This window comes from Uranotaenia lowii, chromosome 1, assembly GCF_029784155.1.
Source record: "Uranotaenia lowii strain MFRU-FL chromosome 1, ASM2978415v1, whole genome shotgun sequence".
Taxonomy (NCBI): Eukaryota; Metazoa; Arthropoda; class Insecta; order Diptera; family Culicidae; genus Uranotaenia; species Uranotaenia lowii.
The window spans coordinates 187,740,709-187,768,478 of NC_073691.1; the positions used below are offsets into that span (position 1 = coordinate 187,740,709).

At 32.5% G+C, this 27,770-nt stretch overlaps 1 protein-coding gene across 1 annotated transcript in view; it reads left to right on the forward strand.

The window, feature by feature from the left end:
* The window catches only part of LOC129738226 (uncharacterized), a 166,743-nt gene that overhangs the window by 124,520 nt on the left and 14,453 nt on the right, over positions 1–27,770 (forward strand). Inside the window, exon 5 of the mRNA XM_055729416.1 lies at positions 22,768–22,908. Within this exon, the coding sequence (XP_055585391.1) occupies positions 22,768–22,908 (141 nt within the window). The remainder of the gene's footprint in view (positions 1–22,767; positions 22,909–27,770) is intronic.

Here is a 27,770-nt window from a genome sequence, read left to right on the forward strand (position 1 = left end):
GGAGTCAAGAATGACACCCAAATATTTAACTTGATCAGACACGGTGATTTCGGAACCATAAAACAGCAGAGGGCGCACCCCGCGGGTGATACGTTTTTTAGTAAATAATACAATATTAGTTTTTAGAGGATTAACTAACAGTTCTACAAGAGAACACCATCGTTCAACAGAGTGCAGAGCTTGTTACATTATATCAAATAATGTGCTTATGCACAAACCTCTTACCAGCAGAAGATAATCATCTGCGAATCCATAGGTTGGTATTCCACGGTCATTGAGTTTTCTCAACAAGCCGTCTGCAACTAGGTTCCACAAAAGAGGTGATAGTACACCTCCCTGTGGGCAACCACGTGTGCTAATTTTTGTAATTGAAGCCTGTCTTAAAGACGAATGAAGATTCCTGTTACTTAGCATAGCGCTAATCCAGTTAGTTATAACACTAGGCACTCCATGAAGAAGTGCCGCATCCATTATTGATGTAAACGAGACATTATCAAATGCTCCTTCTATGTCTAGAAATGCTCCTAGACCCAGAATCCAAATCATGGTTTGAATCCAAATTTCCAAATTTGGTTTAACCAGTGTAAGAATTAGTATTGAAAGTCACATATTTTTGAGAAATGATAGTTAAATTGAAAGTAAGCGAATGATTAAAAATGATGAAAATTTATAGGCTATGTTTGGAAGTCTAAAGTGAATTAGAAAATCAACAGAAAAAAAGGTTATTCGACGTTGAAATCGCACACATCCTTGAAAAAGTCATGATAAACGCCTAAATGTTGTATGAAGACATAAAAATCGTTTTAAGATTTTATTTTCTTGATAGAAATCGGCGAAAATCAATTTAGTCATTACTCAACCAGTCGATAGATTATTACTACAAAGAAAGAACTGTGCTTGTTGGTAAAGAAAATTGAAAACATGAACTCACAATGAAGATTAATCTATCTATCTATATGTATAAAAAGTAATTTCCGTTTGTTTGTTTGTTTGTTCGTTCGTTTGTTTGTTCGTTTGTATGTTTGTCTTCAATAGGCTCAGCTGCCTTAAGAGCTAGAGAGCTGAAATTTTGCATGGGTGCTCATTAGGACCAGGAATGATGAAAAATGCTTTTAGATTTTCGGATGAACCCTTTTGAAGGGGGTCGTCCATACAACACAAATGTTGTTTTAGCGATATTGACGTTATTATACATCGGATTGGAATGATTTCATGTATCAGATTTTGTGTAAGGGGCCGGCAAAAGAGGTCGTCCATACAACACAGGTACTGGTTTAGTGATATTGACGTTATGGTTCACTGGATTGAAATGAAAATACGCTTACGGGGGTTTTTAAGGGTGGGCAATCGATTTCAAGTATCAAATTTTGTGTCAGGGATCGCTGAAAGGGGTCGTTCATATTAACTGTTCAGTGTTTTCACGATATTGTCGATATTGTCGTTGCATCGGATTGAAATGGAAATTTGCTCACAGGGGTTTTTAGGGATGGGCAGTCCATTTCTGGTGTAAAATTTTGGATCAGGGTGTAGTGATTTTACGAATCTCAATTCAGAGATTCACGCAGACATGTCTGTCGCTCACAAGAATAGATCAATGACTGACTGTGTTTTGTTTGTTTTGCCTCGTGTTGCAAAACGTTGCCAAGAAATTTATTTTATTTTATATACCTTCAGTGTTGCCGAATACAACTATTATTTTGTTTTATTTTTTTACTAAATTTAATCTATTTTCTGCATATCCTTCATCTCATCTCTACACAGGGGTCGGCCGAAGGGGTAGTTCATATTAACTGTTCACTGTTCTCGCGATATTGTGCACCTGTTTGAGATGAAAATATGCGCATTGGGGTTTTAAGAGACGGGCAATTCTTTTTGGTTATGCAATTTTGTGTCGACCAAAGGGGTCGTTCATATAAACTGTTCACTCTTATCGCGACATTGTCGTTATTACACATTGGATTGACATGCAAATTTGCGCAATTAATTTTAAAAGAAAGGGTAATTGATTTCGGGTTCCAAGTTTTGGGTCAGGGGTTGATAAAAGGGGTCATCCATATCAACTGTTCATCATTTTTGCAATATTGTCATGATTATGCATCAGACTGTGATGAAAATTTGCTCTCGAGAGTTTTGAGAGAAGGGCTTTTTATTTTCATGTGTCCAATTTTTGATCGAGGGTCTGAAAAAGAGGTCGTCCATATAAAATTTAATTTTTTTCTCAATTTTGTCGTGAGTATGCATCGGATTGACATGGAAATTTGCACATAAGAGTTTTTGTGACGAACAATTCATCTCGAATGTCCAATTTCGGTTTAGGGTACGTCCATATTATGTGTTCACTGCTTTAATGATAGTGTCGTTGTCATTGGATTGATTTAACAATTTACAAATTGAAGTTTTGAGGGAAGGGCAATAAATGTTAGGTATCAAGTTTTGGGTTAGGGGTCATTCGTTTTATTTCACGAGATTTTTGAAGGCCAGAAAATTGATTTCATGTGTCCAATTTTCGATCGAGGTCGGAAAAAAAGGAGTCGTTAAAAATTTCGGGTCACAGGTCGGCCAAAAGGGCTGTCCACATTAAATGTTTTGTGATGTTTATGATCAAATTTTTCGGTCATTGGACAATAGAAGAGCACGTCTAGGTTATGAAAAGGAGTCGTCGATATAAACAAATTAATGTTTCTACATGAATAGTATGATGTTGCATTGCAACCGATCGAGGTTCACTCACGGGTGTTCTATTAGACAGTGAATTTATAATATCGCTTATCTTCGCGTATTAATAGTTGAAAGCGAAACGGAGTTCGTACGGGATCAGTTAGTTAACGATAAAATAAAAGCATCAGTAATCATAATCTTGAAAAATAATCAGACTGTAAACCAAAAATAAATGAGTTTAGTACCATATTTGAAACGTTCGAGTTCAGTAACTTTTATAAAACGAGAGAATTATTCAATGAAATTTGGTGTTGAACTATGAAAATGTTTATCTGTTGAGAATAATTTGAGCATGTCGAATAGCAAAATATTACTTTGAATTTTACATTGTAACAAGAATTTTGGAATACCGTAAATAGAAGATAATTTCAAAATAGAAATGGTCAGCATCGAAAATATAAAACATCGTTTAGAGCAATGAGAAATGAAATGAAATGAAATGAACATTGTAAATAGTTCTTTATTCAAATATCGACTTATCTAAAAATAGTAGGTACTCAAGACGAGTATGAACCGAGAAATCGTATCGTGAAATGTGGAGGAAGTCTTAAGAAATCGTTTGAACCGCTGTGAACATCGGAAAATATTTTGAAACCCTTAACGAGGAGAAAATGTTGTGTTATTCATTCTAAAGTAAGCATAACATATTGCCGGACTTGTTTTCTAAGAATTTTTTTTTGGGTGAGTATTTTAGGAATAAGTCAATATTTAGCTCGAACTAATTCACCACATTTTACTCAAAATGAAACAAAAACTTAAATTGATTCATATTAATATTTTATTTTATCTAAATAATTTTTTGGTTTAAAGTCGAGTTAAAAATACGATTTAAACACTGCTGGTGTGATTCGACAGAACATTTACATTTCAAGTGTTTTTTTTTTCACTTTCCCTATGAATGTTTGTAATGGTACTCAGATTGCGCTTGGATTTGCTCGATTATTGTCCAGAAAATTTGGGATCACTTTGAAATCAAACCTGACCTGAATTACTTACAAGGTTTAAATGTGTAGATTTCTTCAGATATTTCAGGAAACCTTCGGATTTGCCGGCCCGGATGGTTGAGGAACAAATCTGGAATGCTTACACCAGGGTGAAACATGAGTTTACGGGGGCTTTCTTTACTTTTACATTTTACGTTTTAACCTTTCAGATTTAATATTGTTTCTTTTTCTTATGATATTCTTGAATCCGGCCTTACTGGTCTAGAAATTCAAATGCTACTGGAACATTTCAAAAACTACTCATTCAAATATTATAAAATTTGCATAATTTAGTTACCGAAAGTTTTAAGTTAAATTTTGTAGAATAAAGTTTTATCATTAAACTTGATGACCAGGTACGCTTTGATACACTTTTGAAAGTAAATGGAAGTTATCGCATATTGGCAAATTATATAAAATTGATTTTATTTGTAGATAATTTTAGATTAAATCTCAACATCATTCTTTTGGAAGCTCTTCCCAATGCCAACTGTAATTTGAGTTTGAATTCGTGATAAATACTAAGATATTTTTCGTATACTTTTAACGTGATTTTTCACATATGGCCATTTGCTTGATAAGTTTTAGATATATGCTAAAAAAGTTGTATGGGAGCCCTCCTTCATCTTCCCATCTCACTACTGGAAGAACGGAGGAATATTGAGTAATCCCTTTAATGCCTTATTTGGTTCAAAAGTTTGAGGTTGATAGAACATAAAATTGACGTAGTCAGAAAAATTATTGATTTCACCAGTTATTTTTAAATTTACAAAAACACGCGATTTTCACCCTGCTAAGAAAAAGGGGTAAGATGCAACAAACTTTGTTCACTAATTGCAGTTATTTTGGGTTATATTCGAATTAAATTTAACATTTTTTCTGCCAAAAATGTTTTTAAAGAAAAAGCATTGGGATGCTGCATACATTTAGGGGTAAAAAAATACTACAAAATATTGTACTAGCTGAAATCATTGAAATGAAATGAATTTAAAAAATATTTATTTTAAAAAGATTGACGATTGTCCGAGAATATTTTTCGCATTCAAATACCCAGTCATGCCAAATTTGGTTCCCTTTGCTTGATCAGTTCTCTAGCTTTATTATTTTTCGAGATGAGCAAAAAATTATATGAAAATTAAATTTCCTTTGAAATGAGTATGATTTGGTCAGTAGAAAATTAAATGTGTTTCTGTTGTGTTCGATTAACTTTTGTGACATGAATTCACGCTAGAATTGATCATTTTGGATTTTAGTACATATCACCCTACTTTTAAGTTCCCCCTGAAGAATATTGATGGATTAGAACAAGTTGTAAACGAATTAATTACCAACATTTTGATATGCGTAACTTTCGGATTGAACAACAACAAACAAAATTATGCTTCTTTGAAGTTGTGACGTGAATTCGCTCAGTTAAAAAAAAACGGAATTGTGAACTGAATTCACGTCACAATATTTCTATACGTTATTTCGATTTGTTCAATTTTAAATTTTCAGTATCGTTTTTCTATTTTTTTCCTTATTTTGACTCGCACTTACAAAACAACATATTGAGGAATCGTACGGTAAAATTACTACTGTTCCTTACTGTTTCTCAAAATCTGATTTTGAATACCGTAATCCGGGGTAAAATTGATCACTTTTTCCAATATATTTCGATTATTTTTTCTGTTAAGGGGAATGTGGCATTTTTTATATTTTTAAAACCAGTACTGGACACTTATAAACATAAAACATGGATGCAGAAATTTATTAGACTACTTTAAATTTGATTTAAAAATCGTTTTCGTCTCTGTTCAGAATTTGATACTTTGGGGTGACATTGATCAGTCTCTATTCTGACGGTTTTATCGAGTTTTCTTGAACATTAAGGATACAAAACACCTCCATAATATTTAAAAATGCTAGTTTATCAATTTAATCTTGATTTATAACGTTTCATTTTTAAAATATTTATAATCGAAAAAAGGACTATGATGCTGCCTACATTTAGGGGCAAAAATTATAATAATTGATAAATAGTTTGAGCTACAAAATTCAAATAAAATTTTACCTTCACTCATTCCCCTAGGACCTCCTACTATTTCCATTTTCATTTTTACTTCAAAGCTAACGATTTGATAGGGTTCCTATCCATTTGTCCAATACGGCCTTACACTTGGAAGATTTCTTTTTTTTTAATATCAAAAATTTATCATTAAATGACTAGGCTTTCAAACGTAGAAAACAGTTTTCGAAAATTCAAACTAAAGACTGAGTTATTGATGATAAAGTGGAAAAGTTTATTGTTGGTCAAATTTACCCCGGTGATCAATGTTACCCCATTTTACGGTACTCACAAAACAAAAAGATTTTTTTCCATAATTTTAGTTTTTTTTTAATTATGTTTTATTCAAAAAAAAAAAAAAAACAACCATCTGGAGATTCAAGACAGCTGTCAGAGCATATTACCCTTAGATATTTTTACAAAAAAAAAAAATTTTGTGCTGTTAATTCACTCAATCCATTTCTATAGAATTAAATGTTTCAGAATCAACTCGTCATTTCCAAAGAAGATCCATTTTTTTGTTGGTAAATGTAAGTGCCCTCGTAAAACTAGAAAGTTTCTTTTTTGTGACGTAAATTCACTCATTTGCGACTGTTTTGATCGTGTTTTAAAACAACTTAAAACAACAACTCTTTTTCTACATAATGAAGCACTATTTGTAGGCTTTGAAACGTATTATTCAAATTGCGAAAAAAATTAGTTCATACCTATACTTGAGATAAATTAATTAGTAAAAGATGTCAAAATTTAGCCTTCATCCATTAACAAATTAGATATTAAAAAATCTCTTTAATCCGATGGTTTTTTTGTGATTTCAATTATCGAAATTATTGATGGTTTTGAGATTTTTTGATACGAGAACGGATAGAAATCACTTGTGAGCGGTAAAAGCGCGTGGAATGTGTGATATAGATTTATATAATTCGAGCTTCTAAGCGTAGCACAACGGCGGCTATCGAAAAAACGAAATATCTCGTATTTGATCTCGTATTTTGTTAAGAAACAAATCCTCCAATCAAGAATGTACCTTCCGATCGAAAAACCTATTCCACTTTTAAACCACTCCGCTCCCCCAAACGGAGACCAAGCCTCAATGGGTAAGTAGTCATAATTTCTCCAATATAAGTGGCCCCGGGAATTGACATTAATGTGTCTTAATTTTATCTCGTTTCTCCCCCTTCATGGTAGGGCAAGCTAGAGCAATCGTGCTCAAAACTGCTAAATGAAACAATCTTGTTAGTTTTCATTCAACCTTTCGCAATTGTGTGAATGTGTATGAGTGTGGTGGCTCCATAGAGTTGCTCCTGTCGTTAAATATTGGGTTAGCATGTTGGAGCCAGGCTGGTAGCATCTCGCTCGGTAGCAGAAAATCAGAAAGGATGTCGTTCTCGTCTTCGTTGTTGTGTAATGGAAAAGAATTTCCTTGCATGGCTACTCGGGGAATTAGAAAAATCGTACCACTTTGCGTTGAATGGTTGTTTAAGTTAAGCACGTATACCCGTGTACGTAGAATGTAGGTAGATACATACATTTATAATCATAGCTAAACTCGGAGACGCACTCGGGGAGTTTCCGAGAGGGTTGTGATCTTACATTTGGAGACGCTTAGTTCAGCCAGCGGGGGTGAAAATGAGCCTTCTACAATGTAAAGCACTTGATATAATCTTATGCCCTGCAGACTGCTTTTAGCAAGTTATGTCCATCTGAATTAGGGTGTTTCGCCAACATTACTATTTTTTTATTTCATTATTTTTGAAGGTTTTGAAAGATTGTGTCTATAAGTGATCGACTGGAAAAAATGTGTAATTGAAAAAGTACAATTTACAAGAAAAAATTTATAATTTATAGCTTACGTCAAAATTTCAGTTATTATTCTAGATAACGTTCTCCCTGCTGAACGCCGATGGTCGTCCAGTCAGGATAGGCCATTAAATATCTCAGCAGGGTGGTAAGTCAACTTTACAAAGACCCGGGTCCAGGTCTTCTCGAGTCGGTAAAACTGTGTGCAAAGGCGACAATCTTTGTGGGAGCTTGTCGTCTGGAATCTTTACCGCACCCGTTCGGTCGGTTGGTTGAGGTCAGCTCAAGCTACTAGTTCCTGCAGTTTGTGGAAGCCCTTCAAAGTGAGATAGGGTGATGGTACTAGCTAAGTTTGGCTCTGAGTTTTGGGTGCTCGCTCATTTTAAACGAGTATTCGTTGAATCAGATACCCTAGCAGCCGCAGCTCAACGGGTGGGAATGTAAATGTTTTGAGAACTTTAGACGAGCCACCGCATCCAGATAGTTGAGGTTAGAAGAAATGTTGAAACTCTACTTGATAACATTCCGTACGTCGGAAAGGGCTAAATGTAGTTTGGGAGGGCTTTAGTTTGCATTATTAAATGCGAGCATTAAGCTAAACCTGTTCTCCAATACCGTAAGAATGTTCAAAGATGACCGAACAGCTGAACGACTTTCATTCGTAATTGTTGTCAAATATGTATGTTGAAATAAAAAAAATTGCTAGAATTTTTTTTTATTTAAACATACGTCATCTTTTTGTATCTGGATTATAATCATGAAGCACTCAGAGTCCTAGCATCATAGTCGATAGTATTGGTATAACAAGATAAATTTATTCTGAGATGCGATATCAGCAATGCAAATTTTCACCTGGCACCGACACAAAAACCCAAAATCGGAAAACAACCTCCCAAAATAAGCAGCCGGCAATTTTCCTTCGTCACATGGGGAAATAAAATCACGAATCAATCCGAAAAATCAGACGTCCGTAGATTTATCCGCCCTGCCGCCGATAAGTGAAATCTTCCGAGTCGTGGCTCGACAGATTGGCACTTGCAGAGGACGAATCCAGACAGAAATAAAAACATTCTGCTGTAAGTACGCCCACCAATATGTGGCGGCAGCAGATGGAAAGCATTTTTCTTCCTACTCCTCGAAAGGAAACGTGATACGTCCCGATGAGATTTGTGGTGAGCCTCTTCACTTACACAAACTGAAAGGACGTATAAGGAGTGACACTTTTTATGAGCACCGTTTTATCCAACATTACAACACAAACGCCTTCATCAACAACAACAACAACAAACGGGAGCAAAATAAAGTACCGCCTGGAGACTTATTCTCCTCCATCTTTATCTTGTTATTGTTGTTTTGGTTTTCGGTCTGGTCCTGGTGGAGCTTTTTCTGCCGCTGCCGAGCCGGTATCATATGTTGTTGATGTCCTATTTTTATGTACGTCGTCGACTTCGCTGACTTCTCTCTGGAGCCACCACCACTTTTGATTTGTGTTGGGGCGAATAAAGCATTTTTCCAGGGGCTGAAAAAAAGACCCATTCTACGGATACGGGGAACTTATTGATGACCTAATACAGTGACCAACTGAGTGTCACTGTTGTAGAAACATGAAACTATTTAACATAAATCGCATAATTGTAAAGCTGTTGTTTTTGGTGAACAAAAAATTCACTTAAAAAACACAAGATTCGAAATTTCGGGGAAAAATAAATCGTTAGTCCAGAATGACAGGAAGTGACATCAAGGATTAGGGACAACAAGATATGATGAATGAATCCTCGTGATTACGTTCAAAACGATCCATCAAATTTTGTTGACTGCCGCTGTTCAGTCAAAGCTGTAAAAGTATCTTTTCATTGGATTATACACTTCTGTTTACCTTATCTATTATCAATCGAATCGAATTGCCTCTGATACACCACTTTCCATCCCCGGTTTGTGGCGGTAGGTTTTTTTTGTTGTCCATTACTATGATTACCTTACTACCATCAGGATTTAATTGAGGTATATTAATTACCTTTCTTAATCAGAAAATAAACATATGAGAAAAAAAAAACGAGACTTCAATTATAAATCCATCCCCGGTCATCAATTCACTCTACGGGGGAACGATTATTCTGCAATCTCATTTAGACGTTTCCTCGTTTAATCTCTGAATTCATGGTCTGATCCATGGAAAGAGGGAAAACAGAGAGATTGGAAATTGTTCTCTGCTGAACTCAAAGATATTCTCATAAAATCCGGTACCCAATTTTTCACGGGTTTCTTCTCCCTCCCATCCTGCTTTCTTCCGTTCCAAGAACATGTTCTTGGCTTTCCAGTAGCTCAGTTCGATTAATGCCGCCTAAGCGACGGTACCTACATACTTGCAATAGGAAATTTCCGACCAGAACCGTCCCGAGCAAAGAAAACAAAGCAAATCAGGATGCATAATTTAGCTGGTCGTAATTAAAGCCAATTAATTATACACATCCTTTCTAGGCAATCGTTTTTATGGACTGTACCCCACTTCTCTAAATTCTCCTCATCACTCCGACGCATAATGATGAGGGCTCTGTGCTTCACTCTCTTGTTCGAGTAACGGAGCACTTTCCACCGACAAGGTGGTTAAGCCATTTGTGAATTTTTTTTAATAAACTTCATAATTCAGAGCTCCGGAGAATGCTCCCAATGGAATGTAAGCGAAGTACCTTCTTTTCTGAGATATTTCGTGAAGTCTTGCCGCTTTGTTATGTGTTATGTGTTACAATTCTGAACGAAAAATATCAAGTGATGAAAATTTAAGTAATTTAGAGCAGATCAACATCTATTTGTTAAGTGTTAGTGAGTCTCGTTTTTAAGTTTTTTTTTGGCATTTTTGTTATCAGATTAAAGCTTTTTTGCCTTGAGAGCATAGATATTGCTAAAGAGTTTTTGATACAGTCTGTAATCTTCTAACAAAATCATTTATAATTTCTATATGATGGTTTAATTGTACAAAATTAATCTATTATATAAAATTCTCTTGTAACGGTGTTTGTAGTACTACTCCTCCGAAATGACCCAAACGACACGCATGAAATTATTTTCAGAATATTCTGTAGGCATGCGAATCGGTTTATATTGAATAAAAATAACAAAAAGTCGCATCATTTGTCCGTAATAATCAAAATTGTAATAATTGGAATAAAATAAAAGTCATGGCTTCCATTTTTCAGAGAGAATTTTTCTTTTCTTTGGGCGCCAGGCGGTTTGTTTTTCGTCTCCATGGTCCAGGCGTCGCGAACCAACGTCGCGATAGAATAGTAACCATGGCATAGCATACTGATTAGTGTTCCCACCTTTTGGCGCGTATTTCTCAAACAAGCATTATTTCAATGCACGTGGTGGCGCTATGAAGCCTAGATGTGATTTTTTTATTCTTGATTCCTAGCTCATTTGTACAGCATATGGTTATGAATGACGCCTAGATGTGACCCAAATTGATATTTTGCCGATCAAATCAAAACCATTACAACGACTTAAAAAAAAAACCATTTTAAGTTCGTGTTAATTAAAGTAGCAATTGTTGTCTAAAAAATACGAATTTAGTGCTGATGCATATGAAATAATGGTATGACTCTTTGCGGACGTTCGAAAAAAAGGAAAGTGGGAAGATATACTACATAGAATTGTATAATCCAATACGCCTAGAAGGATAGTTTTGATTCATATTGAAAACAGAAAAAGAATAAGCTGTTTTTGACAGAAATAGATCGAAAACATTTTTTAAACATGTACAAATGTATTTAACTGAATATGTATCAAACGCCTTTACATTTTTAGAAAAACAACAAAATCCGATGGAAATAAACAGACACATGCACAGAACAAGAGCTTTAAATTGAGGATTGAAGTATTCAAAGGTCGAATGCAGAGACCTTTTATTTTCTGCAAGCATATGTGAAAGTTATCAATGATAACCCTCATAAAAAGTGAGGATAGGAAGAATTTTCAGTTAAGAAAGTGTGTACACTAAAGCAAGAGCAATGTTTCAAAATTTACAAAAAATGTATAAATCATTTCTTCAACTATAAATTGTTGGGCTCAAATAAACAATCTGTCTAAATAAACTCAACTTTTTGTTATAATCATTCACCAAAAAGTACTGTACTGTTAGGATGCACACAATTAAAAAAAGTACTTAACATGAATGGTATGTTTTGGTTTACATATTTTGGCTACATAGAAGAGACTTTTGTTGAAAAATATTTTTTTGATTAATATTCCACTTTAAGCAGACTTTTTTCGATACATGTTGAGGATCTGAAAGTGTTGAAAATAATATTAACGCCTGTCATTTCACACGGTATCAAAAGTTTAAACGCGCCTTTTTGCCATGAAACATCTACATTTGAAGTATTTCCTCTACAAATTGATTCATCATTAGGAGAGAAATGTCAGAAACAGGTATCCCGTGTGTTGAATGTGAAGAGGATTTTCAAAATTATCAAATGTCTTTGTTAATAAAGGTCTTTTAATTAGAACAGCATTCACTAAAAGTGGAGTATCAAACATTCATTTATATTGCAAAAAAATCTTGAAAAGTTTTAAAAAGGACCCTCAGCATTAAAAAGGGAAATTTTTGGGATTAAATCGAATAACAAAATTTAAAAATATTTTTTTCTCCTTTGAAAACCATTCTTTTTCTTGATTCATTAGGTTACAGCTGATGCATATGAATTTAAGTCGCACTTTTTGATTTTACCAATAAAAATATAATAATTTGCTGTATAAAATTTCGGCATCACTTCAAGTTTCAATGTGTCATGTCTACAAGTTTAGTACATGGCGAAAAAAAATTATCAACATGATTTTAACAGGGGAAGGTATTTGGGACTTGGGTACGAGATATGTTTCTATTTACAAACCATCAGGAGTTCCATATAAATTGCGTTGAATAACTTGAAAACTTTTCAAACAATAAGGGCTTCCATACAAAGGTGTTGGCATGAATCGAGAAATTATCAAGCAAAAGGAAGAGAAGTAGAGACCCTCCTTTATTTCTGATTAGAGTCGGAAAGAAGGTGTCTTTGTTCATATTATATTTGGCACAATTTGAAAACTTATCAGATAAATGGCTTAATATTTCGCTTCATTTGTCTGATAAGTTTTCAAATAGTGCCAAATATAATATGAACAAAGACACTAAAAATGATTTTATAGCAGTTCGTGAGCATTTCTTGCATTGGAAGAGGGAGAGGGCATGAAGTTTATATCATTAAAACACACATTTTAACATCATTATGAACTCTATGAGGTTTTTTAAATGGAGTAAAAGTGTCAGGTATTGAAAAACAAATTTAGAAATCAATTTTAAGAAAATATTATTAAATCATCTTTGTGCTGAAACTCGAAACTCCAGTCAAAGTTCTCTTTTTAAGCGTTTGCATCCAAATTATGTCGAATTTGGGTTTGAAATGCCGTCTAAGAAATAAAATAAATTTCAATAATTTTAACTGATTTAATATATTTTTTGAAGGTGTAGCAAAGCACACCGGGTCAGCTAGTAATATTCTAAAATTACTTGCTCTTTCCAATCATTTATCATACATTTAAAATAAGGTTGCCGGATTGCCCGGTTTTATTCGGGTTTTTTAATACAACTTTCGGGAAAAGTCCGGTCCGGCCTGATTGTCCGAATTTCATTGAAAATGCCCACATTTTGCCCGGTTTTATTCACTTTATTTGCCAAATAAAAAAAAATCAAGTAGTATTATAAATTCAAATAGTTTTGTTAGTGCTTTAAGACACCCCTTATTTTTGTCCGATTGAGCTGAAATTTAGCACAGGTCAGTTTTCTGAGCCAATCTACAAAATGTAGGTATATTGTCGGATTTCTAAAATCGACAGAACCATTTGGCTGCCATCCTAACCTACATACATGTGTATCAGTGAATCTCCGTGTAAGATTAGCGACACGTCTTAAACACAAAATCGATGCCAATTGATATAAAGGAACTATCAAAATCGATTCCAACTTTTGTAACAGAGCTTTTAACTTTCTAGTTGAAAACTCAACCAAGGAGAGTATTGTACTTTATGCAAATAATTTAAAAGCTCGTCATATGAATCTCTGATTTGGTGCTATATTTTTTCACTGCTCTGGTGGTCCGTGTTCGTAGTTAGAAAACTATCTGATTCTTAACAAAATTCATCTCATTTATACCGTTTATCACGATCCACCGGGCATAAAATTAAATGCTGTTTTGTTAGATTCACTAAGCGTTCACTTTAGAGCTAGTACATTGAGCTAGAAAACAGGAAACATCAATGACACAAGAATTTTAATCTACGGATCCCAAGTAACACAGATCAAGCTAACTAATATTTCGATGTTTTATTATGGTTTTATTATGGCTTTTTTTGTGCAGCTAGTTTTATGATGGTAACACGAAAAGTGCTAAATGCATCAAAAACATGATAAAAAATGTTGTACTAACCCAAGCAACCAAAAGTCTCATACCTACTTAAACTCGTGCCTCCAAAGTTCGAATTACGCTGAACAAAGGTTTCAAAGGGAATTGGTACCGAATTTTCTCGAATGTGAGCATGAAGGTTACAAAATGTTCCTCAAATAGTCTTTTATGGACTTGAAGTTCCAAGAAGTTCCTCAAATAGCCATTTTTGTGACATCTCAATTGCACCCACACAGTATAAAAGTTACAAATAAGGTCTCAAATAGCCTTCTGTGAACTTCAAGTTAAAAGAAGTTCCTCAAATAGCCTTTTTGTGACATGTCAATCGCATCATGCAGAATAAAAGTTACAAATTTGGTCATAAATAGCCTTCTATGGACTCGAAGTTCCAAAAAGTTCCTCAAAAAGCCATTTTTGAGACATGTCCGCCATTTCATGAATATGAAATGTGAACGAACATCACAAAAGGGCATTTAATAAATAATTCATTATTTGGAGCTTGGAAATTGATGAAATGTACAATTTATTTTAAAACTTCAACTCAGAACAACTTAAAGCTAACTCGCAAAGGATTGTTTTTGGAAAGAGTAAATATTTTGACCTTATAAAATTTCGTCAAACTGTATTTACTTACCACGAATTTATCAAACATTTAAAGTCAGTCGAAGCAATTCAATAATTAAATATCAAGATAAACTCAAGAATTTGTATAATTTTATGTTTAACAGTTATAAACATGGAATTTAATTTTTTTTAAGCCAAAAATTTTTAACGGATGATTGATTTATACGCTACGATTTATACGGTCATTTCGTAATGTTTTTTAGTAATAATCAACATGCGTCTTTGCTGCTGGCCGCTGGCTGCCCTTGCAGGTATTCAAGGAAGCTTATAACCACTTTGAATTTTAGCTGCCGGTAAGGTAACATCTAGGCGTGGCGTCGTGGCAGCGTGTTTGGCTATCGTCTCGGAGGATCGGGTTCAAATCTGGTACCAGGACGGATCAAACAAATGTGTAGCAGAACTGGCGTGCGTGTTGTATGTATCGAACAAAGTTTAATAAAAAAGCAATTAAGTAAGATCAATTGAGGGAGGTGATGGATGGGAGGTTTAAAGATGGATGCCGAGAATCCGGCAGCACCACATAGGCTGGTGGTGACCAAAATGAGAGAGGAGAGGAGAATTATTTTTTTGTTTTCGCTGATTAAACGTTTACTTGTGGGCTGAATAGAAGGCCGTTCAAATCTGTAATGGAACTTCAAAGTTTCAATAAGAACTTAAATTTTGGGCTGAATAAAAGGAATTTCAGTGCATCGATTATGCTGTTTAAGCTGTGTTCTATATTTTAACGAGACTTTTGGTTGCTTGGGAAGTAAAAACAAAGTTGGGAAAAAAAATCGTTCGATTTTGACAACACAAAATGTTCGAGCGGGTTGCCAAAAACAATCAGGGTCTGGTTCTTCTATTTTATCCCTTTCAACGAATACCAATATTGAAAGCTTTCGTGCGGTTTTTAGTCATTTGCAGAATTTTAAAGCTCAGTGGATGCCGCTATCTTGGATTTCAAGATGTCGTTTGATAGAAAACTTCGACTTCTACTCGTTTGATACTTTCACACAATGCCTATATTGTGGGAGTTTCATGCGATTTTCAGTGTTTAACAGCATTTTAAAGTTCACTGAAAGCCGCCATCTTGGATTTCGAGATGCACCTGATAGCGAAATTTGACTTCTTCTAGGTTAGCACTTTTAGCCAATACCCATATTGTGGGGGTTTCATGCGATTTTTAGTTATTTACAGCATTTTAAGGTTCAGCGAAAGTCGCCATCTTGGATTTCAAGATGATCTGATAAAAAATTCCACTTAAACTGATTAAGCCATTTTACCCAATGACCATATTGTGGGAATTTATAGTGACTTTCAATGATTTCAATCATTTTATAGTTCAGTGGAAGCCGCAATCTTGGATTTCAAGATGACGCCTGATAGCGAAATTTGTATTCTACTCGTTGATTCTTTTCAATTTATATCCATATTATGGGAGTTTCATGCGATTCTCAGTGACTAACAGCATTTCAAAGTTCAGTGGATGACGCCATCTTGGATTTCAAGATGGCATCGAAAAGAAAAAAATTGGCTTCTTCTAGTTTAGCCCTTTCAACCAATACCCTTATAGTGGTTGTGCAATGCGACTTTTTGTCATTTACAGCATTAAAAGTTCATCGGATGCCGCCATCTTGGATTTCAAGATGGCGTCTGATAGCGAAATTCGACTTCTACTCGGTTAGCCCTTTTACCCAATACCAATATTGATGGGGTTTCATGCGATTTTAAGTCATTTACAACATTTAAAAGATCAGCGGAAGCCGCCATCCTGGATTTCAAGATGGCGTCAGACAACGAAATTTGACTTCAACTCATAATTTATTCCACGGGTGATTAACAACCAATCCGTTTTTATTTAAAATGTCATCATTTACTGTACTAAGGAATCACAACTCAGAAATGAGGAACTCATCCTAAGCGTGTAATTGGTTGGCTTGCGAGAGAAACGTCAAATCAAATTGACTAACACCATGTTGGTTGCAAAATCAAAGGGCACAAAATGACGCCATGTTGATGGATTCACGATGCAAGCATTGGATAATATTTTTTCAGGCCCATTTTCTATCAATTCCATCATGATTGACTATCAAATTTGACGAGGCGCATTTATTTTAAGATACTATTTCATACACATTTTACGTAAAATCTTGACTGGCAGTACAAAAGAGGCTAATAATATGGTTAAAACATTAGTATTTTGGCTATTTATTTTACCAGATCATTAATATTTCAATAATGCAATCATCATTCATCAACCATTATGGTTGCTGGAAAAAATAAAAATAAAACTCCGAGAATTCACAGAATCGAAAAAAAACAAAACATTCCTAACATGTTTAATAATAGCTTTTTAAACGCTTTGGTGACCAACATTGATGACCAACATTGATGACCAACAATGATATGTCATGATGACGTTTCTAGGGTAGGGCCAAATCTATGTGGTTTATCTATAGGTGGGGTCAACTAAAAACTTTAGTGTTAGTTCGTTGTATTCATACAGTTGTTTATGAACGATTGTGACGTAACACGACGCCGTCGCGGTGGCAAAAATTCAACGTATCGATGAAACTGTAGCAACGTCCCAGAATGTTTGTTATTGACGTTACCATGATAGAATGTTACTATAAATTTTCGAGATGCCGTCGTGTTGTGAATACAAAATTAGTCCCGATGCGGTTCAGATTTCAGTTGTCAAATTCATTTTTCGGGTTCTCGAAGTAGTTTAACGGATTCAGCTGCCGAAGGATTCGTTTGCTCCCAAAATTTTGTCCAGAAAAACGTTTCCTGAAATCGACACCACCGGCAATGATGGGTAAAAAGTCCCTATAGAAAATGCTGGAAGAACAGAATTCGTTGAGGAGTTAGAGGAATACCGTTCAGAATCATTGTTATTTTTCAGTTACAAAAAAAAAACTTTTTTATCTTTTTTATAAAAAGCTTTTGTTTCAAAAATTCAGATTTAAATTTTATTGTGAGTTCATAAAAAAGTTGATTTATAAAAAGTCAGATGCCAATTAGGATATATTGACAGTTTTACACGAACACCACCTTAGTAGGAGGCCTCAGCCCTAACCTCAAACCATGGGAGAACAGAATCAATTTTTGAGAAGGGCGCACGATAAACGCGATTTTGCGGTACTAATATCGACAAATTCGCCCTGTGGAAAAGCGACACACAGATGCTCGTGTTTTGATTTTTTTGGGTGGTCAGGGCTGCCAAGTGCATTGATATTTGGAAAATGATTATATTTTAAATTGAATTTTTATTGAAAAACGTTTTCATGAGTACTGAGAATTTGCAACTTTCCCCTAGATTTCTATTAGAATATGAAATTAAACGCAACATTTATCTGAACTGAATAACAACTGTCTGTATCGCACACTTAAGCGATGCAGCGAATTATGTGAAAATGTTATAAATAATCAAAGCATGCAGCCTATTATTTTCATAGTCAACATCAACGTGGCTTTTATTAATTTACTTTTTTTTGTAACAGTGAATGATTTTGCATTCGTTTAGAAGTTGGAAACAACTCTTTTTACTTTACCGAGCAGTACATGAAAATATATTTCAGATGTTTTAAATTCACCTTGAAAATTCATTAGCGGAAGATGGCCTATCTTCATCAATTTTATTAGAGACGCCCCGTAATGAATTCAAACGATAAGCTGTTGATTGTTAAAAAATTTAATCAATTCAGAAATATTCTAATTAGTTTAAAAAAAAAACAACAAATACTGATTTTAGTAACGCGCCTAGCATCACTGGTGAGGCCGTCAGCTCATCAAAGTTTGAGGTTATGGCTGAGGCCAATTTTTCGCCAATACTGGCGCCCGTATATACCCTTATAAATTGTGCAAAAATCATGATCACATTTCGATTAAGAGCTCAGGTTTTTAAAATTGCGCATTTCAGGTTTTGCATATCAGATTTGAAACTCAAATCAAGATTTCACATACTGTATTCAGGTTCAGTTCAAAGATCTAATAGTTTGATTTAGAGAATAGTGCTAGTATCTCGGAATTTCGAACGAATTTCGTAATTGAACGACTCAAAATGTACAAACAGTACAAGATGTGTTAGATTTCTTAAATCATTTGAAAATTGTCTAACCGCTTTTGCATGGAAGGATACCAAACATGTGATTTGACTTTGAGCACATTCTGATTATAACTTCCAATCGATGCTCGAGATCATACCATCGAGCACGTATGAAAACTGTCGTGGCAAGGCGACTCCAACGTCGAGACGCACTTGAACGTTTGTGACGTAGCAATCAAAACATTGAAAAAATTGATTCTCACACTCGTGCAACGGTAGTCTTGTCCGCACCTATAGATAAACCACATAGGGGCCAAATAGCCTAATTTTGGCTTTATTAGAGTCCAGGTGATGTTATAGAATGCGCTTTCCTTAAAAATGAATATAATTTGGTCATTTTATAACTTCGGATCTAGTGCCGTTTGGGTCGACGATCGGGGTTTTTTTGCTCGGGTGTTTTGCGCACCAATTTGTATTTGCGCTTTATTGGTATTAGTGGACCAACACATAGCCGACCCAAAATGATGTACGGAAAAGATGTCCGATAAAGAGGCGTTTTTCGTGACGCTAGAACCGTTCGCGAATTTCAATTTGCCCCCCTATAGTGTTGCCGTAAAACGTAATTCTATGTCAAAAATTATGTTTTCAGAACACAAAAAATCAGAACAAAGACAAACTTATTTTAAAAATTCAAAAATTTTAGTAGTGGGACTGTTCAATTGAAAAATTAATAAACATAATTTAGATGGAAACGGGTAGAATTTAGAAGGAATTTTTTTCAAAAAAAAGTCTTACCATTTTAAAATCTGCTTTATTAAATTTAACAGCATTTTAAGTTCCTATGTTTCAATGATTGTGATTTGGAAGATTTTCTTTTTCAAATCTAGCTTTATGCACGACTTAGTAGTTGATATTAGCGATCGTTTATTTTTTCGGAGTAAGTGATTTGATGAGCGCCGCTAACTCTTCCGCTAGCAATGCCGAATACTGTCTATTTATTGAGCAATTAAACCAATGATGAATGACCTAACAGTTACAGCGAATTTTCTTGATGATTTCTTTCTTCGACTTCCACCTAAGGTTGGGAAAACTTAATTAGTGCCATCGCCGCCGACCGTCCACAAAAAAAGTTTACCAAGCCGCCCTCCTTTGCTAATCACTAGTTTGACGAATCAATACCACAGAACTCAAGTTCTGTCGCACGACTAGCCTTTCTAGTAAAAACGGAGACAAACTGAACCGAGTGTTTCATGTTTGTCGTTCCCATTAAAGAAAATGATATTTGGCTAGAGGACCAGATTGAAGAAAAGTGTAGCACAAGAAGGGAATTCATTTCATCGATGCGCAGATAGCGCATTGTCAGAAAGTTTGATGTGTTTGCTCAACAGACGTCTCGAAACCTCTCCAGTTTGAGAAATGCCGATTTGTTGATAAATATGCTGACGTGAGCGCCGAGAAGATTTGTTTGATGGCTGTAGAGTTTTGATGTTTAAACGCTTGGGTAAAACGATCGAGATTTTTATATCCCTGTAAAAAGTCTTTGGTAGGAACACAGCTGCTTCAATTGAGTTTAATTTGTAAAAAAAAAGATTTTTATCCTTTTTTAAACTCTGAAAATTTTTGATTATACATATTGGAACATATTTTGGCACAAGTTTTACACAATTTGGTCACAAAAACGACGTTTTGTTGAACAATTTTGGCATAATTTTAACACAATTCCGTCATTACTCTGGAACTTCTAAATATTTTGCGCGTAAGTAGCATTCGATGGAAATTTTGACAATTTTGCGATTTTGACAATTTTGACAATTTTGACAATTTTGACAATTTTGACAATTTTGACAATTTTGACAATTTTGACAATTTTGACAATTTTGACAATTTTGACAATTTTAACAATTTTGACAATTTTGGCAATTTTGGCAATTTTGACAATTTTGACAATTTTGACAATTTTGACAATTTTGACAATTTTGACAAATTTTGACAATTTTGACAATTTTGACAATTTTGACAAATTTTTACAATTTTGACAATTTTGACAATTTTGACAATTTTGACAATTTTGACAATTTTGTCAATTTTGACAATTTTGACAATTTTGACAATTTTGACAATTTTGACAATTTTGACAATTTTGACAATTTTGACAATTTTGACAATTTTGACAATTTTGACAATTTTGACAATTTTGACAATTTTGACAATTTTGACAATTTTGACAATTTTGACAATTTTGACAATTTTGACAATTTTGACAATTTTGACAATTTTGACAATTTTGACAATTTTGACAATTTTGACAATTTTGACAATTTTGACAATTTTGACAATTTTGACAATTTTGACAATTTTGACAATTTTGACAATTTTGACAATTTTGACAATTTTGACAATTTTGACAATTTTGACAATTTTGACAATTTTGACAATTTTGACAATTTTGACAATTTTGACAATTTTGACAATTTTGACAATTTTGACAATTTTGACAATTTTGACAATTTTGACAATTTTGACAATTTTGGCAATTTTGACAATTTTGACAATTTTGACAATTTTGACAATTTTGACAATTTTGACAATTTTGACAATTTTGACAATTTTGACAATTTTGACAATTTTGACAATTTTGACAATTTTGACAATTTTGACAATTTTGACAATTTTGACAATTTTGACAATTTTGACAATTTTGACAATTTTGACAATTTTGACAATTTTGACAATTTTGACAATTTTGACAATTTTGACAATTTTGACAATTTTGACAATTTTGACAATTTTGACAATTTTGACAATTTTGACAATTTTGACAATTTTGACAATTTTGACAATTTTGACAATTTTGACAATTTTGACAATTTTGACAATTTTGACAATTTTGACAATTTTGACAATTTTGACAATTTTGACAATTTTGACAATTTTGACAATTTTGACAATTTTGACAATTTTGACAATTTTGACAATTTTGACAATTTTGACAATTTTGACAATTTTGACAATTTTGACAATTTTGACAATTTTGACAATTTTGACAATTTTGACAATTTTGACAATTTTGACAATTTTGACAATTTTGACAATTTTGACAATTTTGACAATTTTGACAATTTTGACAATTTTGACAATTTTGACAATTTTGACAATTTTGAAATGCCTAACCGCAAATAATTTTGAGCAAGTCTTTTTATTTGAACTGTTTTAATATTTGTCTTTCAATCCCCTCAATTTTTTCTTTAAAATTGATCAGTCTCTTTTATGAAATTGCTCTCCAGAGTTGACTTTCAGAAGTGTTGCGGCATCGTTCCTCGCGTAAAACTTGTGTACGGGTTGACGTTTGTGGTTTGGAATGTTATCTTCCTCTAATACACCCGAGCCAACCGCAAGCGGTCAGGCGTGGATGAATCGATACCCACTGTTTTGTGGTTTGGCCGGAAACGAACCCATCAAATGTGAAGGCTTAGAGCTTAGAGGGTAACATCTCACATCGTCCTTTTCGTCACGCTCGTCCGGAATTCAGTCCGGGATCGTGCCCCGGATGGGATTCTTTGTTGTGGTCGAACTTGAGCAGATTCGAGCCCCCCGAAAAAGGTTCGCTTTATTTGTGGTTGAGCTGGCAAGCAAGCTGTTAAACATACATTTCTTTTTAATAAACTTGAGGATTCATTATCTGCTCGGACTGTAAAGTACAAAAGTGATAAATGTTCAAGATAATGTTTAACTGAAGCAAACCAGCTTCAACACCTTTCTCAAGCACATTCGGAACCGATGTAATAAAAGCAGACATTCAAACCGAGAGGAGAAAAATCCCATTATGTACCACAATTTAACGATATCTGCAGGGATGTTCCGAGAAAGCCTACAACACACTCGACTCTGGTGAAACTCGGGCTGCATTTACTTCAACCGCACTCAATTTTGGGAACAGAATTTATGTCCTCCGGAAGTGCCGCCCCAAAACACGCCTTGCTTCATTCCATGTCCGGATTGTGTGGGACACCCAATCATTCCGTCTGTCTATCCATATCTACATACATATGTCCTACCACAAAACCTCTTACGTTATTCCTGCTCGATTCCAACAAACTAACCAACCCCAATCTGTATGTGTCTTGTCATTTTCAGAGGCCCAGGTGAACGAGAGTTGCTTCTTTACCGAGCAATGCGAGCAAATGACGGAACAAACGGAATGCCGGGACCAAAGGTGCATCTGCCGGTTCGAGATGAATCCGATCTTCAAGCCGGACGGAACGGTCGAATGTCGAGGTAAGCAAACTGTAAAAAAAAAACACTTTACACAGGATTACCTACTTTAAATTTGAGGGAAGCTTTTAGTTCTTATCTTTGATCGGATTTGTTTCATGAAAGGGTATTTGAAACTTAATCCAGATAGAAATAATTATGCGCTGCCTGCTTCCTTGTTATAATTAATTTTTAATCGTTAGTTTTAGCTGAATGTGCTTTACACATTACATCAAAGCCCTGGCAAAAATGACAACAACGAAAAAATGACAAAAATGACAAAAATGACAAAAATGACAAAAATGACAAAAATGACAAAAATGACAAAAATGACAAAAATGACAAAAATGACAAAAATGACAAAAATGACAAAAATGACAAAAATGACAAAATGACAAAAATGACAAAAATGACAAAAATGACAAAAATGACAAAAATGACAAAAATGACAAAAATGACAAAAATGACAAAAATGACAAAAATGACAAAAATGACAAAAATGACAAAAATGACAAAATGACAAAAATGACAAAAATGACAAAAATGACAAAAAATGACAAAAATGACAAAAATGACAAAAATGACAAAAATGACAAAAATGACAAAAATGACAAAAATGACAAAAATGACAAAAATGTCAAAAATGACAAAAATGACAAAAATGACAAAAATGACAAAAATGACAAAAAATGACAAAAATGACAAAAATGACAAAAATGACAAAAATGACAAAAATGACAAAATGACAAAAATGACAAAAATGACAAAAATGACAAAATGATAAAAATGACAAAAATGACAAAAAATGACAAAAATGACAAAAATGACAAAAATGACAAAAATGACAAAATGACAAAAATGACAAAAATGACAAAAATGACAAAAATGACAAAAATGACAAAAATGACAAAAATGACAAAAATGACAAAAATGACAAAAATGACAAAAATGACAAAAATGACAAAAATGACAAAAATGACAAAAATGACAAAATGACAAAAATGACAAAAATGACAAAAATGACAAAAATGACAAAAATGACAAAAATGACAAAAATGACAAAAATGACAAAAAATGACAAAAATGACAAAATGACAAAAATGACAAAAATGACAAAAAATGACAAAAATGACAAAAATGACAAAAATGACAAAATGACAAAAATGACAAAAATGACAAAAATAAAAATGACAAAAATGACAAAATGACAAAAATGACAAAAATGACAAAAATGACAAAAATGACAAAAATGACAAAAATGACAAAAATGTCAAAAATGACAAAAATGACAAAATGTCAAAAATGACAAAAATGACAAAAATGACAAAAATGACAAAAATGACAAAAATGTCAAAAATGACAAAAATGACAAAAATGACAAAAATGACAAAAATGACAAAAATGACAAAAATGACAAAAATGACAAAAATGACAAAAATGACAAAAATGACAAAAATGACAAAAATGACAAAAATGACAAAAATGACAAAAATGACAAAAATGACAAAAATGACAAAATGACAAAAATGACAAAAATGACAAAAATGACAAAAATGACAAAAATGACAAAAATGACAAAAATGACAAAAATGACAAAATGACAAAAATGACAAAAATGACAAAAATGACAAAAATGACAAAAATGACAAAAATGACAAAAATGACAAAAATGACAAAATGACAAAAATGACAAAAATGACAAAATGACAAAAATGACAAAAATGACAAAAATGACAAAAATGACAAAAATGACACAAAAATGACAAAAATGACAAAAATGACAAAATGACAAAAATGACAAAAATGACAAAAATGACAAAAATGACAAAAATGACAAAAATGACAAAATGACAAAAATGACAAAAATGACAAAAATGACAAAAATGACAAAAATGACAAAAAATGACAAAAATGACAAAAATGACAAAAATGACAAAAATGACAAAAATGACAAAAATGACAAAAATGACAAAAATGACAAAAATGACAAAAATGACAAAATGACAAAAATGACAAAAATGACAAAAATGACAAAAATGACAAAAATGACAAAAATGACAAAAATGACAAAAATGACAAAAATGACAAAAGACAAAGACAAATGACAAAAATGACAAAAATGACAAAAATGACAAAATGACAAAAATGACAAAAATGACAAAAATGACAAAAGACAAAAATGACAAAAATGACAAAAATGACAAAATGACAAAATGACAAAAATGACAAAAATGACAAAAATGACAAAAATGACAAAAATGACAAAAATGACAAAAATGACAAAAATGACAAAATGACAAAATGACAAAAATGACAAAAATGACAAAAATGACAAAATGACAAAATGACAAAAATGACAAAAATGACAAAAATGACAAAAATGACAAAAATGACAAAAAATGACAAAAATGACAAAAATGACAAAAAATGACAAAAATGACAAAAATGACAAAAATGACAAAAATGACAAAAATGACAAAAATGACAAAAATGACAAAAATGACAAAAATGACAAAAATGACAAAAATGACAAAAATGACAAAAATGACAAAAATGACAAAAATGACAAAAATGACAAAAATGACAAAAATGACAAAAATGACAAAAATGACAAAAATGACAAAAAATGACAAAAATGACAAAAATGACAAAAATGACAAAAATGACAAAAATGACAAAAATGGACAAAAATGACAAAAATGACAAAAATGACAAAAATGACAAAAATGACAAAAATGACAAAAATGACAAAAATGACAAAAATGACAAAATGACAAAAATGACAAAAATGACAAAAATGACAAAAATGACAAAAATGACAAAAATGACAAAAATGACAAAAATGACAAAAATGACAAAAATGACAAAATGACAAAAATGACAAAAATGACAAAAATGACAAAAATGACAAAAATGACAAAAATGACAAAATGACAAAAATGACAAAAAATGACAAAATGACAAAATGACAAAAATGACAAAAAATGACAAAAATGACAAAAATGACAAATGACAAAAATGACAAAAATGACAAAAATGACAAAATGACAAAAATGACAAAAATGACAAAAATGACAAAAAATGACAAAAATGACAAAAATGACAAAAATGACAAAAATGACAAATCAATGACAAAAATGACAAAAATGACAAAAATGACAAAAATGACAAAAATGACACAAAATGACAAAATATGACAAAATGACAAAATCAATGACAAAAATGACAAAAATGACAAAAATGACAAAAATGACAAAAATGACAAAAATGACACAAAAATGACAAAAATGACAAAAATGACAAAAATGACAAAAATGACAAAAGAAATGACAAAAATGACAAAAATGACAAAAATGACAAAAAATGACAAAAATGACAAAATGACAAAAATGACAAAAATGACAAAAATGACAAAAATGACAAAAATGACAAAATGACAAAAATGACAAAAATGACAAAAATGGCAAAAATGACAAAAATGACAAAAATGACAAAAATGACAAAATGACAAAAATGACAAAAATGACAGAAATGACAAAATGACAAAATGACAAAAATGACAAAAATGACAAAAATGACAAAATGACAAAAATGACAAAAATGACAAAAATGACAAAAATGACAAAAATGACAAAAATGACAAAAATGACAAAATGACGAAAAATGACAAAAAGCAAAAATGACAAAAATGACAAAAATGACAAAATGACAAAATGACAAAATGACAAAAATGACAAAATGACAAAATGACAAAAATGACAAAAATGACAAAAATGACAAAATGACAAAAATGACAAAAATGACAAAATGACAAATGACAAAAATGACAAAAATGACAAAAATGTCAAGACAAAAATGACAAAATGACAAAAATGACAAAATGACAAAAATGACAAAATGACAAAAATGACAAAAATGACAAAATGACAAAAATGACAAAAATGACAAAAATGACAAAAATGACAAAATGACAAAATGACAAAATGACAAAAATGACAAAAATGACAAAAATGACAAAATGACAAAAATGACAAAAATGACAAAAATGACAAAAATGACAAAAATGACAAAAATGACAAAAATGACAAAAATGACAAAAATGACAAAAATGACAAAAATGACAAAATGACAATGACAAATGACAAAAATGACAAAATGACAAAAATGACAAAAATGACAAAAATGACAAAAATGACAAAAAGACAAAATGACAAAAATGACAAAAATGACAAAAATGACAAAAATGACAAAAATGACAAAAATGACAAAAATGACAAAAATGACAAAAATGACAAAAATGACAAAAATGACAAAATGACAAAATGACAAAAATGACAAAAATGACAAAAAATGACAAAAATGACAAAAATGACAAAAATGACAAAAATGACAAAAATGACAAAAATGACAAAAATGACAAAAATGACAAAAAATGACAAAAATGACAAAAATGACAAAAATGACAAAAATGACAAAAATGACAAAAATGACAAAAATGACAAAAATGACAAAAATGACAAAAATGACAAAAATGACAAAAATGACAAAAATGACAAAAATGACAAAAATGACAAAAATGACAAAAATGACAAAAATGACAAAAATGACAAAAATGACAAAAATGACAAAAATGACAAAAATGACAAAGAAATGACAAAAATGACAAAAATGACAAAAATGACAAAAATGACAAAAATGACAAAAATGACAAAAATGACAAAAATGACAAAAAATGACAAAAATGACAATGAAAAATGACAAAAATGACAAAAATGACAAAAAATGACAAAAATGACAAAAATGACAAATAAATGACAAAACATGACAAAAATGACAAAAATGACAAAAATGACAAAATGACAAAAATGACAAAAATGACAAAAATG